Source organism: Lonchura striata, chromosome Z (assembly GCF_050655825.1).
Source record: "Lonchura striata isolate lonStrDom1 chromosome Z, ASM5065582v1, whole genome shotgun sequence".
In the NCBI taxonomy this organism is placed as follows: Eukaryota; Metazoa; Chordata; class Aves; order Passeriformes; family Estrildidae; genus Lonchura; species Lonchura striata.
The window spans coordinates 64,998,369-65,013,265 of NC_140740.1; the positions used below are offsets into that span (position 1 = coordinate 64,998,369).

At 36.1% G+C, this 14,897-nt stretch overlaps 1 protein-coding gene across 5 annotated transcripts in view; it reads right to left on the minus strand.

Moving 5' to 3' along the window:
- The window catches only part of ADAMTSL1 (ADAMTS like 1), a 389,105-nt gene that overhangs the window by 134,397 nt on the left and 239,811 nt on the right, over positions 1-14,897 (minus strand). For 4 of the 5 annotated variants that reach the window (XM_085567914.1, XM_085567913.1, XM_085567916.1 and 1 more), the window contains 2 exons: positions 11,257-11,302; positions 765-1,001 (listed from right to left, as the gene is read on the minus strand). In XM_085567914.1, the coding sequence (XP_085424040.1) occupies positions 765-1,001; positions 11,257-11,302 (283 nt within the window). Of the gene's footprint in view, positions 1-764; positions 1,002-11,256; positions 11,303-14,897 lie in introns of those variants that run through there. The other variant, XM_021535445.3, reaches the window with a different exon arrangement.

Below are 14,897 nucleotides of genomic sequence, written 5' to 3' on the forward strand. Positions count from 1 at the left end.
CTTCATCAACCAGTAGCCTCATGTAGTTTAGAAGAATAAAGTCTGATGTAGATAGAGTAAGTAATTTAACAGGAGCAATGATACAGCGTAAGTGTATAAATAAAAGCACAAAGGTAATAAAAATCCAAATTAGGATGCAAGTAAATTGGTTAACGACCAAGAAATCTCCACACACTGTGAAGTGAAGGGTCAAAAAGTCCCCATTTCTCGTTGGTAACAAAAAAGGAATGCTGAGGTCCAAGGCAATGTAGCAGCTTGCTTTGTCCTACAGAAAGAATGGCAGTTTTTTCACTTTAGTATTTCATCTAATGCCATGCAGGATTCCAATTTATAGGGAGCAATAATCCTCAAAGATAATGTAATTTGATAGACCTTGAAGACTTTGATATATCTAAATTAAAAGCTACAACATTATTTTATGCTTGGTGCTTCAAATCAGATATGCTACTGCAGCTAACTGTAGAGAACAGTTCAAAAACATATAATAAAATCCTTCAAAAAAAAAAAAAAAACAAAAACAAACCAAGGGAACAGCATAAAGTGAGAAAATAATATTTCAGATTATACGTCTCCATCCACCCCATCACTGCCCCCCCCCAAAAAAAAACAAACCAGTAAAAGAAATTAACTTAAGTAAATGGAAACAGATTATTAAAATAAAGACCCTAAAATCACACAAGTATGGAGGAGGAGAGGGAGTGAGCATGTCAGAGAGATCTGAGGAGTCATGAGGAGAGGGGCTGAGGCAAGGCTTCTTTCCTTACTTGGCACAAGCCACTGATGCACATGTCCAGGGATTCAGTGTAGCACCGCGTCCCATCCAGAACTTTTGGTGCCAGCTCCACAACCAGAGCAGTTCCTCTGGCCTGGCACTTCAGCGAGCATGGGTTGTCAGGGTCATTAGAGATGGGGAGCCACTCATACAACTGTCCCTGGTACTTGACGTCGTTGTGAGCAGAGCACTGCTGGGCACGAAAATCACCTGCTTCTGGTGGGCATTCCTGCAGAAAAGAAGGAGGAGAGGATCAGCAGGCTTATTCAGGACTGCCAGCTGCAGTATCATGCAGCTGGCAGTGCTCCACAGCTGCCAGATGGAGACAGTTTCTGTTTAGACAAAAAAGAGTGATTGAAACAGCTACAGCTACACATATTTCAACAGATGATTATACCTTTCTTTCTTCTTTCCATGAAAGTATTGAAAGAACACCAAGACCATATGTAAATGGGAAATAAGAAACGCACTTAAAACTGTCTTAACCACAGCCTTGTGGTTTAGCAAAAGAGGTTTACCATGCTCTTGCTGGATCTCATTCTACTTGTGCACATATGTGGAGAAACATGTGTGCACAGCCACTCTGTTTCAGACAAGTTTTACCCTTTGTTTGAGGAGAGAGAAAAAAGAACTATGTGATTTGTTTCTTTATTTAAGCTCTTGCCACTAGCTTTTTTTTTTTTGCCTCAGTGACATAAATCAGTTGCTGTGGCAAAGTGAATGAGAAGCATTTGATACAAATTTGCATTTCTTTAAGCTAAGATTTCATAACTCACATAATTAGGAACTTCCAACTGAGAAGACCTTAAAAAAACCCCTTTTTTACTTCTTCAGGAGATTTACGAGACATATAAATCTAACCCTGAACTCAGCCTATCGAAAAAAAACAAAACCACTCATATTAGAAGACCCATACCAAAGACCCATGCATAAAGTATATTGCTGACAAAAATTTTAGGCTTTTCTTACCCACAGATACTTTCTTGCTGCCACTTAGCACTGAAGAACATTAGACAGGTTCTCAAGAGAGCAAGAAGATCTTTAAAATCATGAGTCTTCAGGCAAAATAAACATGAGTGCTTTTTATTTCCTTTCCAGTATTTGATCCTTGAAGAATAATATTTCTAGTCTTCTTCTTTTGCAAGCAAACACAAAAACTAGGGATTCAGTAGGGTTTTCTTAGAAGTAACTAGAATTTATTGCATAATTACAGGAATATAGAAGCTAAGTTCTACAAAAAACTTTAAGCATCATAAGAACTGAGACAAAAAAATAAAAAAGTGCAAACATTGGCACTATGACTACCTCAGATTATTAAGATTGTGGAGTCCTCCACCTTAAGAACTCCTCTCCACAAGGAGATCTACTCCTGTATGATATCTGGTGAAATACCAGATGAAATGAATAGTTGTTCCCCCTCTGCTTGAGGACTATAACATTTTTTAAATCCTAAATCATACACAATCCTACATGTTGATTGTAGGCTTGGTAGGAAATGTTTTTTATGCACACACAATCACATAACTAGACAATATATTTATAGGATATTTGTATTCTCTGTTTTCCCTCAAAGAACTTCTTCCTATTAGACAATCGTTACTGACAACTTTATTCACAGACTTCTTATGCTCCTAGTCAGAAAAGTCGTATTGCTGTTGAGGGATAATAGCTCTTAGGTTTATATAATCACCTATGTTTTTCATATCTTTTCTTACCCCTTCATTTACTAACAGTTTTCTGTATTTTTTGAAAGGACAAACTATTACAGCTTTGGATATGAAAGACTTGGAGGCTACATGTCACTTTGTGACATTAATGGATCATATTTTATTATTAAAATCTAAAATAAAATCTGTGTTAAAGATTAAGCTTTCAAATCTTCTCTCAAAGGAACATGGCACAGTTTTGGCTATGGATTTGCCATTTGTAAGCCCTTGTCTTGAACCCAGGTTAGCCATTTGGCCTCTCATCCACTGTTGGAATGTGATTATGGCTATTATATCTGAATGTTGAATAATCTTAGCTCACAACATTTCAAACCTTTGTTGTTGTGAACTACACACACACAATCTGTGGCCTTAGCCACAGATTGTCATCTAATTTTCTTTGTACCATGTGAGCAAATTTTCAATTAATTCACTTTGTGTTTGAGTCTGATGCACCCCAAAAGTAAAGGGTCAAACTCCCGTCAAAAGTTCTATGATCTAAGTAGAAGGCAAGAGTCACAAAATGTTCAGTGGAGTAAGACATAAAAGAAAAAAGGATGTGGGTTAAATCTAGCTCTAGAAAAATACATGTCAAAGAGCAATAACCCAGAGCTCATTTTTCCTTTTTGAAAATGGAGGTTGAAAGTCCAAGCCTGTAGCTGGTATTTTACTGCTGGAGAACTCAGTTTTTCTATATATTTTCAATATATTTTCAATATATTTTCAATGTATTTTCAATATATTACAGAATATTAAAAAAAAAGCTGCAAATATTTCAGTTTGACTTAAAAATTTAAAGAAAACTGAGGGGCAATCAGGCACTTTTTATAATCTGGGCAAACTTTTGATACAAGACAAAGTTTGGACATTGAAGTAAGAAGAAAAATATGTGGAGAATTAATTATTCCTCTACAGCTCTGTAATTAGAGAAAAAGTGGTCTTTATGTTCTGCTCTTATACAAAAGATGAACAATAAGACAGCTACAGCTTGACCCAAGATCTGGTTTAGTTCTATTTTTGAACAAGAAAAGAACACAGTGGCCTTATTTCCTACCACAAAATCTTCTGGTGCCTACCCTTCTGTGAATTTTTCTGTCTGTAAATGAATACAGTCAGGTCTATTGGCTTGGCAGATTCCCAAGCCAAGGCTCAGTTGCAGAGATCCAAGCCAGCTCTCTAGTTTGGTTCAAGCTTGGCTCTACCTTCAGAACTTCCTGGCTTGTAACAGCTTTATTTTTACAAAGAGAAAAAGGCCCAATAAAACACATGACACACAGAATTCATAACCCTGCTTTGTACAGAACTCAATACTATGTTTGTTGTGTTGGATTTTACTTCTTAATCAAAGAAATAAAAAATGTTCTTCAACATAACAAACCTTCAGGACACAGCAGGTGACCAGGACTAATGTTAAATACTTCCAGTTTTTGATATTGTGGTCAAAATAAAACAATGGATTTAAATAGCAGAGCTTGTGTTTAGAAAAGTTTTCATGTGAAATTTGAAGCAATTAAGAATACATGCAAGCAGTCAGAAACACATACGCACATACTTATCTCGGCACATAGACGTAAAAAAGGGTCACAGCCTGGCACAGAAAATTTTCTCCTGCTGAAATCCTGAATCATAAATTCACCTGAAGGCATTGGAGATGACTTTCCCTCAGGAAGGATCTTTTCTTCTGCTTAAAAAAGCACAAGTACTTGCATGTTCATGTATAATATCTCTACAAGCTGTATAATATTTTTTAATGCCAAATTGAACAGTGTTGAGAAAATATGTGGTCTGAATTCTGAACATTTTTTTCATTTTTAGAAGCAGGTCACTGAGACCAAAAATATAGGAACTGTACAAAACTTAGCACATTATTTTTTTTTTTATCTTAAATTTACTGTTTTTGTTTGTATTATATGTCAGTGGAGATCAGAGCTTCTTCATGCTGACATTTGTGCAAACAGATGATCAAAGCTCGATATAGGTTTTCAGCCTATAAATAAGTATTTTAGTCGCTGAAACAGAATATAAGGCAAAGCCAGTGGTTTTTTGCATATATTTTCAAGCAGTAAATTGCTATTTTCTTCTAAACATTTTGCACACCTCTAGATAAGGCCACTTGCTCTTTTGAGGCAGTCTTGCTGTGCATTATTTCTGCTGGCTCCTGGACAGGAGAAACTATAGACTAACTCCAAAAAGTCTTCTAGAAAAAAATCGTCCTGCTTTTGGTACTTGCATGATGGTTCAGGGGAAGGGGACCCTCTAAGGCTGCCAGCTAGCACGGCTCCATTGGCCCGAGTGAAGTCTCATGCTGGTCCAGCTAAGGGTCTGATTCTGGGAGCTGTTTAACAGTATGTAGCTTGTCTACCTGCACAACAGATTGACAGACACCTTGAGACAGACAGAAGTCATGGGCCAAGTCAGGGTAGCAGTGAACACGAGGTCGTACATCTCTGCATGAGATATGTGGTTCCGTGAGGAATTCTGCTAACCAAATCTGCATGGCCTGTGTTTGGCCTCGAGCACATGGCAGCCCTGGTATCTGGTCACAGAACTACTACAGTCCTGTTTAAGGTTGTTCCAATTTTGGTACTATAGCCAAGTCTTACCAGTTTTGTTTTCTTTTGGAAATTATCTATGAGCCCCTGCAGATATGAGGAACTGCTGCTATTGCACTCCTTGAAGAATCAAAAAGGAGTAATAAACTTTAAAGTATCATCTAAGTCCATTTATCTTCAAACTTCCTATTCATGAAGACCTTTTAGGGATGAAAAAATTCCAGTGAATAGGAAACAACTGTTCCTCCTTTAATTCTGTGGGTCCTAGTTGGGTCTTTTATGACTTTAACTCACAAAGGCTCATGAGATATTACTGAAACACTGAGCCTGTGCTGGATACCTATAATCTTTATTCATCCTGTCAGGTCAAGATTTCCTGTTCTGCAATGAAAATATATATAATTTTAAAGGTGATCAGAAATCCCTTTGATCTGTGAAATCAATTTTAAAATATACACAGGAGTTTCATCCTCATTTCTTAGATATATAATGTGGCCCATATTATTATGGCTTCATTTTCTTCCTCACATTGATTTTCTTTTTTTTTTTTAACTTGACCTCCTATTTTACCCTATTGTAATTCATAAGGTCCATGGAGTTTTGCCATGTTTGAATCTCATTCAAAACAATTTCCATTAATCAACAATCCAGTGGAAAAGATAAGATGAATCCCAGATGTCCCTTGATGGTGATAGGTAGATCAGATTTCATGGGACAAAAGAGGGTCAGCCTTTTTAAAGTTTACTTAGTGGGTGAAATGTAGAAGATCCTATCTAAGCAGCAATAGGTGGAAACAGTTGAGGAACTTTAAAACAGTTTACAATATATGTGCTTGTATATTTGCAGAGGCCAAGAATGATTTACTATACCTGGAGCTTTTCCTCTGTACAAAAAGTGACTAACAACTGGGCTATTCTGTGCAGCATCTGACAGAACAGCTTATTGAACCAGTTCCATGAAGCACTCACGGTGTTGCAGCTGCACCAGTTTTCCTACTGAGAAAGAAAACCTGAAGTCCTCAAGCAGGGGCTTGTCTAAGACCAAATAAAAACTTTAGATAAAAACACAGAGACCTAGGAGATCTAGGGATTTAACAGAAACTTCACTCAGCCTTGAAGCCTTGTTGAGTGCCCTGCTTGAATTACCTTTCTTGCAGCCAGATTTTTCAATAGTCTACTGCAATGAATTTAGAAATAATTTAGGATTATACTTAGTTGCTTAGATTGAGAGGGGTTCATACTAAAGCTTTCTCTAAGAACCCCAACACATTGCAATATTTCACAGAGGGAAGCTTAAGAAAAATAATAGGAACAAAGAAAATGGGGAAATATCAGCAAATGTTCTCTGCGTTAAATAAACATGTCATGGTGATGAGAGCTAAAATTGTCAGTGAAGTATAAGTGCAAAGTTCCATTAATATTTGTCACAATAACTATTTATAAAATATTTTTTTCACCAAAAGAATGCCTTCTTTTTTGGAAGTATGTTCCCATTTTGGCAAATAATTCAATATGCAGCCTTCCATGACATTTTAATTTTTTTGTCCCTCTTTTTTAAATATTAAAACAAGCATTTAAATTAGATACAGTAAGTTTAATTTCAGCATGTAAACTTCCAAGAACTACATTAAAAAATTACTATAAGTACATAATATTAAAGCATACTTTTCTAAAGGCATCAAGGGTGTCATATTATCAAACAGCTCAAAAAGGAGCTGTTCAAATTAAAAAAAATTGACAGAAATACTGAATTTAAAACTCTGATTTACCCAGAGTCCTGACAACTCATGAAATGTTGCTGTAAGGGAAGCAATTCAGGTTATTCAGGTTACTACGAAGTTTCTTTATACCTTTGCATTAACTGGACACAATGTAGGTTTTTTTGTTCTGTTTTTTAGTTGTCACAGATTCACAGTTATGCTTGCTGAGAAGATTGCAAATCCAGAAGTCCAAGCTTCTGTAATTTGCTAGGTACTAAAGGCACTTGTTTCCAAGTGTGAAGGAATAATTTCTAGATGACACACTGAAGTTTTAAAATGCAGCCAGTCAGAAATAAGATGGAAGTTATTAAAATCTGGTAGTTTGAAGAACAGACTGTAGTCACAAAAAATTATCTGAGTTTAGAAGAATTTCTACTTAAAAAGTGAACTTACATTAAATAAATGGTGTATTAGTAAGGAGATATGTGTAGTGTCTATAATTTATTTAATTTTTAAAAATATTTTACTGCAAAATGTAAATTTGGAGGTTTGATTGCAAAATGGCATTTCTAATCACCACTGGGTAGAAAAATTAAATTCTGCTAATCATTCTTGTAGGTCTGCTAATATCTACTTGATGATGATACTTCTCATACACATACCCAGTGCTTCTGAGAATTATGTACTTATATGGAAGTTTAGGTTTGACATTTTCCAGGCTGGGGTTTAAAGCATGGAAAGAAGATTGTGTTATTTTGTAGAAAGTAAGATGAACAACATTGGTACTAGTGTATAAAATGCAGCATGAGCTGATAAGAAACAGGGATGGAAGTAGCTTGTCTGAATGCAAGCCAAAAAATGGGGGAATGACATTAAAGCTGGTACTTCAGCCAAATGAAGAAAGTGAGGTATATATTAAAAGAGTTGCAGGTGGTGTTTACAAGCTTTGGTTGCCTGATTAATGGGATCTACAATCTACAAATTTTATCTTAGGCTTAACAGAAGCCTTGTTGAAAAAGCTAGTAATGTTGTGCATCTTCAGTGTCAGTCTCATATTTTTTTCTTTTTCTTTCTCTTTTTTTTTTTTTTTTTGTTTGATTCAGAAAGCAGTGCAATGAAAGGAAAAATATCAGGGAAAATAAAAAATATTTTCAGTCACAAGAATAATTCTGATTATTGAGAAGAAGGGCATAAAGTCAGTACATATTCCAACAAACAACCTTCAGAGTGATTTTCATGTAAATGAAGGGAAGAGAAAGCAGAAGACAGTAGAGTGGCAGAAGGACTAAAAAAGAGAAAGGGCATATGAGGTGGCATGACAGACTGGTACAAAAGCTGGAGAGCACTTGGCAACTAATAATGCACATAGAAGAAGGAAAAAAAGGTGTTGTAGTTTGGGTAAAAAAAAGGAAAGAGAAAAAGTAAAAAAAATCCTACTCAGAATTTGGAATTATATTTGTTTATTTTGTATTATGTTCAGTACAACAAACCAGATAGTTGCAAAAACATGTTTTCATTGCATTTAGACTGATTTTCTAAAGAAAAACAAATTACTCTCTCTCTCCCTCCCATGATTATATATTAAAATGGCTGGAAATATGCTTAAGTCCATGTGAATAATAATAAGAAAAAAAGCAGACGCAATTCAACCCTAAATCATCTTCAGATTCTCTCATTCCTTCTTTTACTATTTACACATGTGGCTTCCTACCCATAATCTTTCCAGTTTCTGATCAACAACAGGCAATGCAAGTGGCAAATATACTGGACTGGATTTGTTCTTTTAAGGATTGTTCAGAAGCTTTATAGACAACAGTATCAGTCTTTGATACTGTCTTTATTATGCAAAATTATTCAGCATCTCTGGAATAATTAATATTGGTCAATGGGAAAACAGGCATGCCACTCTTTTTCCTTGGCTCTCTTTTTCTATCTCATTTTTTTTCCCCTTCTGTAATTTAATTTTGGGATGAATTAAAGCCAGCTGTAACAAAATCTTGCAAATGATAGTGCCTATAAAACATATTCATTGCCAGACTCCAAAACTATTCTTCCAATTCTCCAATTTCACATTTCAAATAATTTGCTTTTAGTATATATGACTACCCATCCTTTCCTGCAAGAGGATGGTCATTAAAAAAACACATCAGTTCACAGAAAAGCAGCTTGCAAAATACAAAAACACTGTTTATTTTATGAACAACATTCCTCAAGCTAAGCACAAGATAATGATAATGAAAGCTTGGAATAGGGGAGATTCAATCTCTTTTACCTTCAAAGACTGTAATGAAAACATAGGTCTCATGAGCCTGGAATTTCCATTCTCTAAATTTTCAGTGTCTTTTTGGATGAAATCTTGAAAGGCAATATCTGAGTTAACAAAAATACACACAATATTGTGGAACTTTTCTAGGGCAGAATTTCACAACAAGCTATGAACTTAATGAACTGTTTTCAAGATCCAATTTGTGTGTATGCAGATAAAATTTGTGTGTATGTGAAGACAAAAAAAATGGACTTCATTAATGACAAAGAGCATGACTTATTTTTTTGTTTTTCTATTCTGAAAGAGACAAAGGGTATTTCAGTTTTACAGCTGCACAATTCAGTAACAGAATGGATGTTGGAGATGGAAGCCTGGGTTTCCTAAATAACTTTAGATTTACACTGTACAAGCCATTCTTACACAGTGTCCCCAAAATCAGTTTGAAATCATAAAAGCAGTCCTAAGTCTTCATATTTCAGAGGAAAAACTGTCACTGATTTCAGTATAGTAAAGCTGAAAGCTTGAAGACTTCATTTTGGATTATCTGGTGTGAAATAATTGAGTTCTGCAGCTGTATGCCTCACTGCTAGAGCTGGTATTGCCAAATAAAAGATATGTAAAGGAATTGCCTGACAAAACTATGCAAGATTTTATTTTGAAGGAAAACTGTTCAGGTGCACATTTGCAAAGCAGAACCTAAGCTAAAAATAACATCTGAAGAAATATTCCTCATCCTGGAAACTCAGTGATTCCAAAATAAGGGTTGCAACCCAGTTAAAGCCCCAACCTTTCAATCAGAGTGATCCAAGAACCTAATGTCAGGAGAACAGGATATACTCTGTCTCACTGCTCTTAGCAGACACAAGGGCAGATCAGACCCAGGAAGACACAATGTGCATGCAATGCCTAACCAAAACAAAACAAATAGTTTTAACTGTAGTCCAATTAGATTTTAATTACCCTTTAACAGTATCTCTTTGTTTCTTCCCTTTTGTAATTTTTTTTTTTCTTTTGTGTCATAGAGCCTGCAACTTGACTAGCACAAGTCAAACTTCAAATTCTTTACACAGATGTGTAGCCTAAATTCTTCAGAGGAAAATGGGACTGCTAATCTGCCAGAAAATCTATTTATTAACTGCACCAGTTACTGTCAGTTAGGGAAGGTGAAGGCTAGACTGATGAGACATTTCAGGAACTTAAATGATACAATCATAAAAAAACAGAGGAATCACAGAATTACAGAATATTCTGAATTGGAAGGGGCTCACAGGGATTATCAAAGACCAGCTCCTAAAGAATTGAGAGAAATCTTACTGCATAGGAGACTACAACTCAGATAGAAGCAGTTTCTTTCATTATGAACTGTGGTCTATTGAAGAAAAGATAAGCTAAATATGAGCAAATATATTTTTTTTTTTTAAAGTTAAACTTTTAAACTTTTTAAACAAAGCATGTATTGAAAGGCTTCTGAATATGTCCCTATCAGGCATGAGAAAGCTTGGACTGGTGTACGTTTGATTTCATTTTCCATCTTTACTGGTAAAACTGACATTTCTCCATGTAACTTGAGAGCCTTTACTATTCTTGGCACCCAATAAAACTTTCCATATGAAAGCCTCTATTTCAATTTTCAACAGTGAAAACACACTTTCACTTTGTTGAGGCAGAAGTTGAAGTTTCTTACTTTATTGTATTGAAAACTGTATTTGCCACATATTAAAAAAAACCCAGCAAGAGCCTTTGGAAATGCCAAAACACTGATACAAGCTATGTAAAACTGCTTTTCTAAGATACACAACAAAATTAAAATGCTGTGAGGGCACAAGTGAACAGAAATATATAGAATCATAGAATCACATATCTTCTGTTAATTTGTCTTCAATTCTTAACAGCTTAATCCTCCAGCCTGACAGACTACCCAATGTGAGCCAGCTGGTTATCAAAGCACTGCTGGGAACACAAGATGTCTTGATTCTGCAAGGGAGGTTGTAAAGAGCAACTATGAAGTTTCATTGATTCTCTATTTATGGTGGCTGTGAATGCAATCCCTTCCAGACAATATTAGCACCAGGCTATGTCATAATCTCTCCACATTTAAAGAAACTGACAAAGGTTTGCCTACGGGTCTGGGTCCTGTGGTATGAAAATAGTTTAGATAGCTACAAGATTCTCACTATCACTCCACCAAATTATTTGCAGTAACATGGACGTGATTATCATATTTGATGATTTGTATCACATCAAAGCTATAATTCACTTACCACGTTGCTGCATGTCCTGTACCGGATGTTTCGCCCTTCACAGGTCCTGTGTCCAAAAATTAAAAACAAACCCAAAAACATTAATAGCTGAATATGAAAAGCCAATACATAATGTGTTTACTGTGTCATTAACTTCCCCATATGTGTTTTTAATCACCTACTCCCCTACCAATCCTCTTCCCCAAAGTAAAAGGTTATCTGTTCCTATTGAGGTATGAAATCTACAACTCCTTGGTTTCCTACCTTTGCTTTAAAAATTACTTTCTAGAAGGTAGCATCAGCTTGTAAATGAGATTAGAAGTGAGAATACAGAATTTAGCTGAAAAACAACATCTGAATGACATGAATAATGTCTTGTGTCTCCATGCAATTCTTAATGATTTCACAAGGGCATAGCTCTGTGTCTAACTCGGCACACACTCTAGCATTGGCAGAGTCTGAGCAGGCAGGCTTTGTCTTCTGGGGAACAGCTGGGCACTGGGATGAAGGATCTATGCCTGCAGCAGCATAAACTCAAAGTACAGTTTGGGTTCAAAGGAGCTATCTATTTCTAATCCCACTGCCATTGATAGGGACACCTTTCACTAGACCATTGTTCAGAAACCCATTCGACCTGGTCTTGAACACTTTCAGGGATGGGGCACCCAAAGCTTCTCCTGGCAACTTGTTTCAGTACCTGACACTTCTTGCATGAAAGAAAAAAAAAAAAAAATTATATATATATATATGTATATATATATATATATATATATATATATATACATATATATTTAACTTAAACCTACTCTCATTCAGTTTAGATTTCCCCTCTCTCAGGCTAGCATGACATAGCTTTTTCCCAATTTTATGTGAGGGAAGAAGGAGAGCATAAATCTTCCCCACAATTCACTGGTGCAGAACAGCGTTCAAAAAGCAGCTGGGCCCAGTGAGGTCAAAGAGAGCACATAGCCTGATCTGTGATCTCCATGGCTCTCCTCCTTTTGTTCCACAGCAGACTCATACCAGCCCTGATGCTGGCAGGGCTCCCAAATGAAAGGTCAACAGCCAGATACCTTTTTAGCACTCTGGGTGATATCTTTCTTGCATGTACTCTGAGCATTTAACCTTAGGTAAAGTTTCATGTATTTTATGAGTTCAGGCAGTATACTCTGCTGAGGACTTCATGCAAATCAGAATGAAGAGTTTGGCTTTTAAAATGTATCCTTGAAAAGACTAGAATTCCTAACATTTTGAATTTCTTAATTTCACAACTTTCCCCCCTCTCCCCCTTCTTTTTTTGGCCATGACTTAACAAGTATACATTCCTTCAGGAATAAATGCCTGCCAAGCCTGATTTTTAAATTCCAAACCATTTTGAACTGTCCAAGGGAAAGGACAGCAGCATCTGCACGGGTTTTTCTTCACTTTTTAAAAATTTCTTTTTAAAGCAGAGAAACTTTTCTCATACTGAGTTAACTCTAAAATAAATGGAACAAGTTTCCTTTAAGTTATTGAAGTCATCCCCTCTATCTTCATTATCCATAAGATTTAATTATGAAATTCATCCAGTAGTCCTTTACATACTACAGTTGTCTAAATGATCACAAGAGGAGACAAACAAGTAAGTAAGCCAATTCATATTTTCAGAATAAATCTAAGTGGAAAGATAACACATTCTGTGTTGTAGCATTTGGCATATAAAAATTAAAAGCATAATAGAAAAATCACTAATCACGAACACTATCATTAATTCAGTGATTTTGTAGCATTGTATATTTGACTCCAATGAGTTCTGATCTCAGCCATGCACAGAAGTGAAAAATGCGCAGTGTACCTAGCAGTAGAAAAAAAATTGGTTTTGGCAGCACAATAACAAAAATTATATTCATAATAGACTATTAAATAAAAAACTCAACTAAAAGACCCAATAACTACAACAAAATACCCAAACAACACGCCTTCCCCCACACACTATTCCAGTCATTCCTAAGCAATATAGACAAGCTCAGAAAAACACTGTGGAAACCTGTTTATATTGCATTCAATAACGGTACTTTGCAAATGATAGCTGGTAAATAAAGAAGTAAATTATGCATAATACAGGCAGATTTAGTGCTGGCCTTATTTACCACACTGAATAGCTTGCTCATCAGGCTTGATACCTGCCCTATGTGTCTCTTAGAAATGCCACACAACCTATCAGACATTACTTTGCTTTACACAGACTCGCTATTAGCACAATTTCAATTACTATAACTGATTAATCATAGAACTACTGAATTTTCAGGAAAACTGTTTTGAAATAGATAATTACTTACTTTTCAGTTATTCTCTGCATTAGGGAAAATAATAAGTTCTCTCATTAGATATATGAAAAAACAATTATTCCATTCTTTTATTCCATTTTTCTTCTTCTGGCTAATGGCCAGGGATGTTCAGATAAAATGAGGTTTTTTTCATCCAATTCTGGATGCAGCTAGTGCTCTTATAATTCAGGAAGACAGGAAACACTCTTGGAAAATTCCTCTTGCTTCCTCAGCAAGACCCTACTTCGGAATTTGGTTATCACCCATCAGCCAAAAGCAGGTAACAGCTTTCAGTCTTACATGATATATTTGCACAATAGATTTGCAACACAGTTTGTGTATCAGATCTACCCTACCTCAGTATTCCAGACTCTCTTAAGTACAAGCAGCTATTTTGGAATTCAAACTCATGGGATCTGCACGCATATCTCAGCATGGACACTTTGCAGAATTCCAGAGCACTGAGCCTTTAGCATGCAAGAAAGGATCATGGCAGATTACTGAGCCTGTGTTTTGAGATACAGTCATCATTTATCCTCTGATCTCTTCAGGATATAAATGACAACGCCTACCAACAAGGAGTACACACAGCCAGAAGGAAAACTCAGAAGTCAACCAATATGCCAAGAGGAAAGAGCACAAAAAGAGTGGGAGAAGTAAGCAGTACTTCTAGCCGTCTCTTATCTACACTGCAGGGGATTTTTCAGTGGAAAAAGGTAGCTGAGGGTTTGGCTTGACAGGGAATTATTATCATGTGAATATGAAAGAAAAGCAAGCTGTTGGGAATCATGTTTCATTTCTTAAACTTAGTCACTTGTTTCCAGTAAAGTTTCTGAAAGAGGTTAACAACTTTTAATATATTAAAATATTCTCTTCTCTTAATGTAAACAACCCAAACCCCTCCAGGCTCCAGTTTGTAGACAGACTTAGTTCAAGTCCCCCCTCAAAGGCCTCAAGTAGATGTGTATTTGTGCTCAGCTAGAGTTAGAAACCTTGCAAAGATCCAAGCCAGAATGAACTGCAACCCCCTGCCAAAGTTGCCTTTATCAGTAATTACCAAAACCTATGAAGAGATTTTCAGAGGAGGACCTCATCAACTCCTGCCACTCTGAGCAGTCATCAGAGTTTGAATTGCTTTACTTAAGAAACAAGTCTGCACATAAAGCAAGTATGAGCCATGGGTGGATTATTTTTGTGCATATGAATTTTGATGCAGCTACAGGGTTTGGAAGTTGATGCAATGTTAAATAATCCCAACTAGTTTATTTTCACACCCCTTCATAGCCACTTTTCTGGGACAGATTCTGGTTTCTACACGGTATTTGTGAGATAAGTATGCTGTGGATCTGTCTTTTC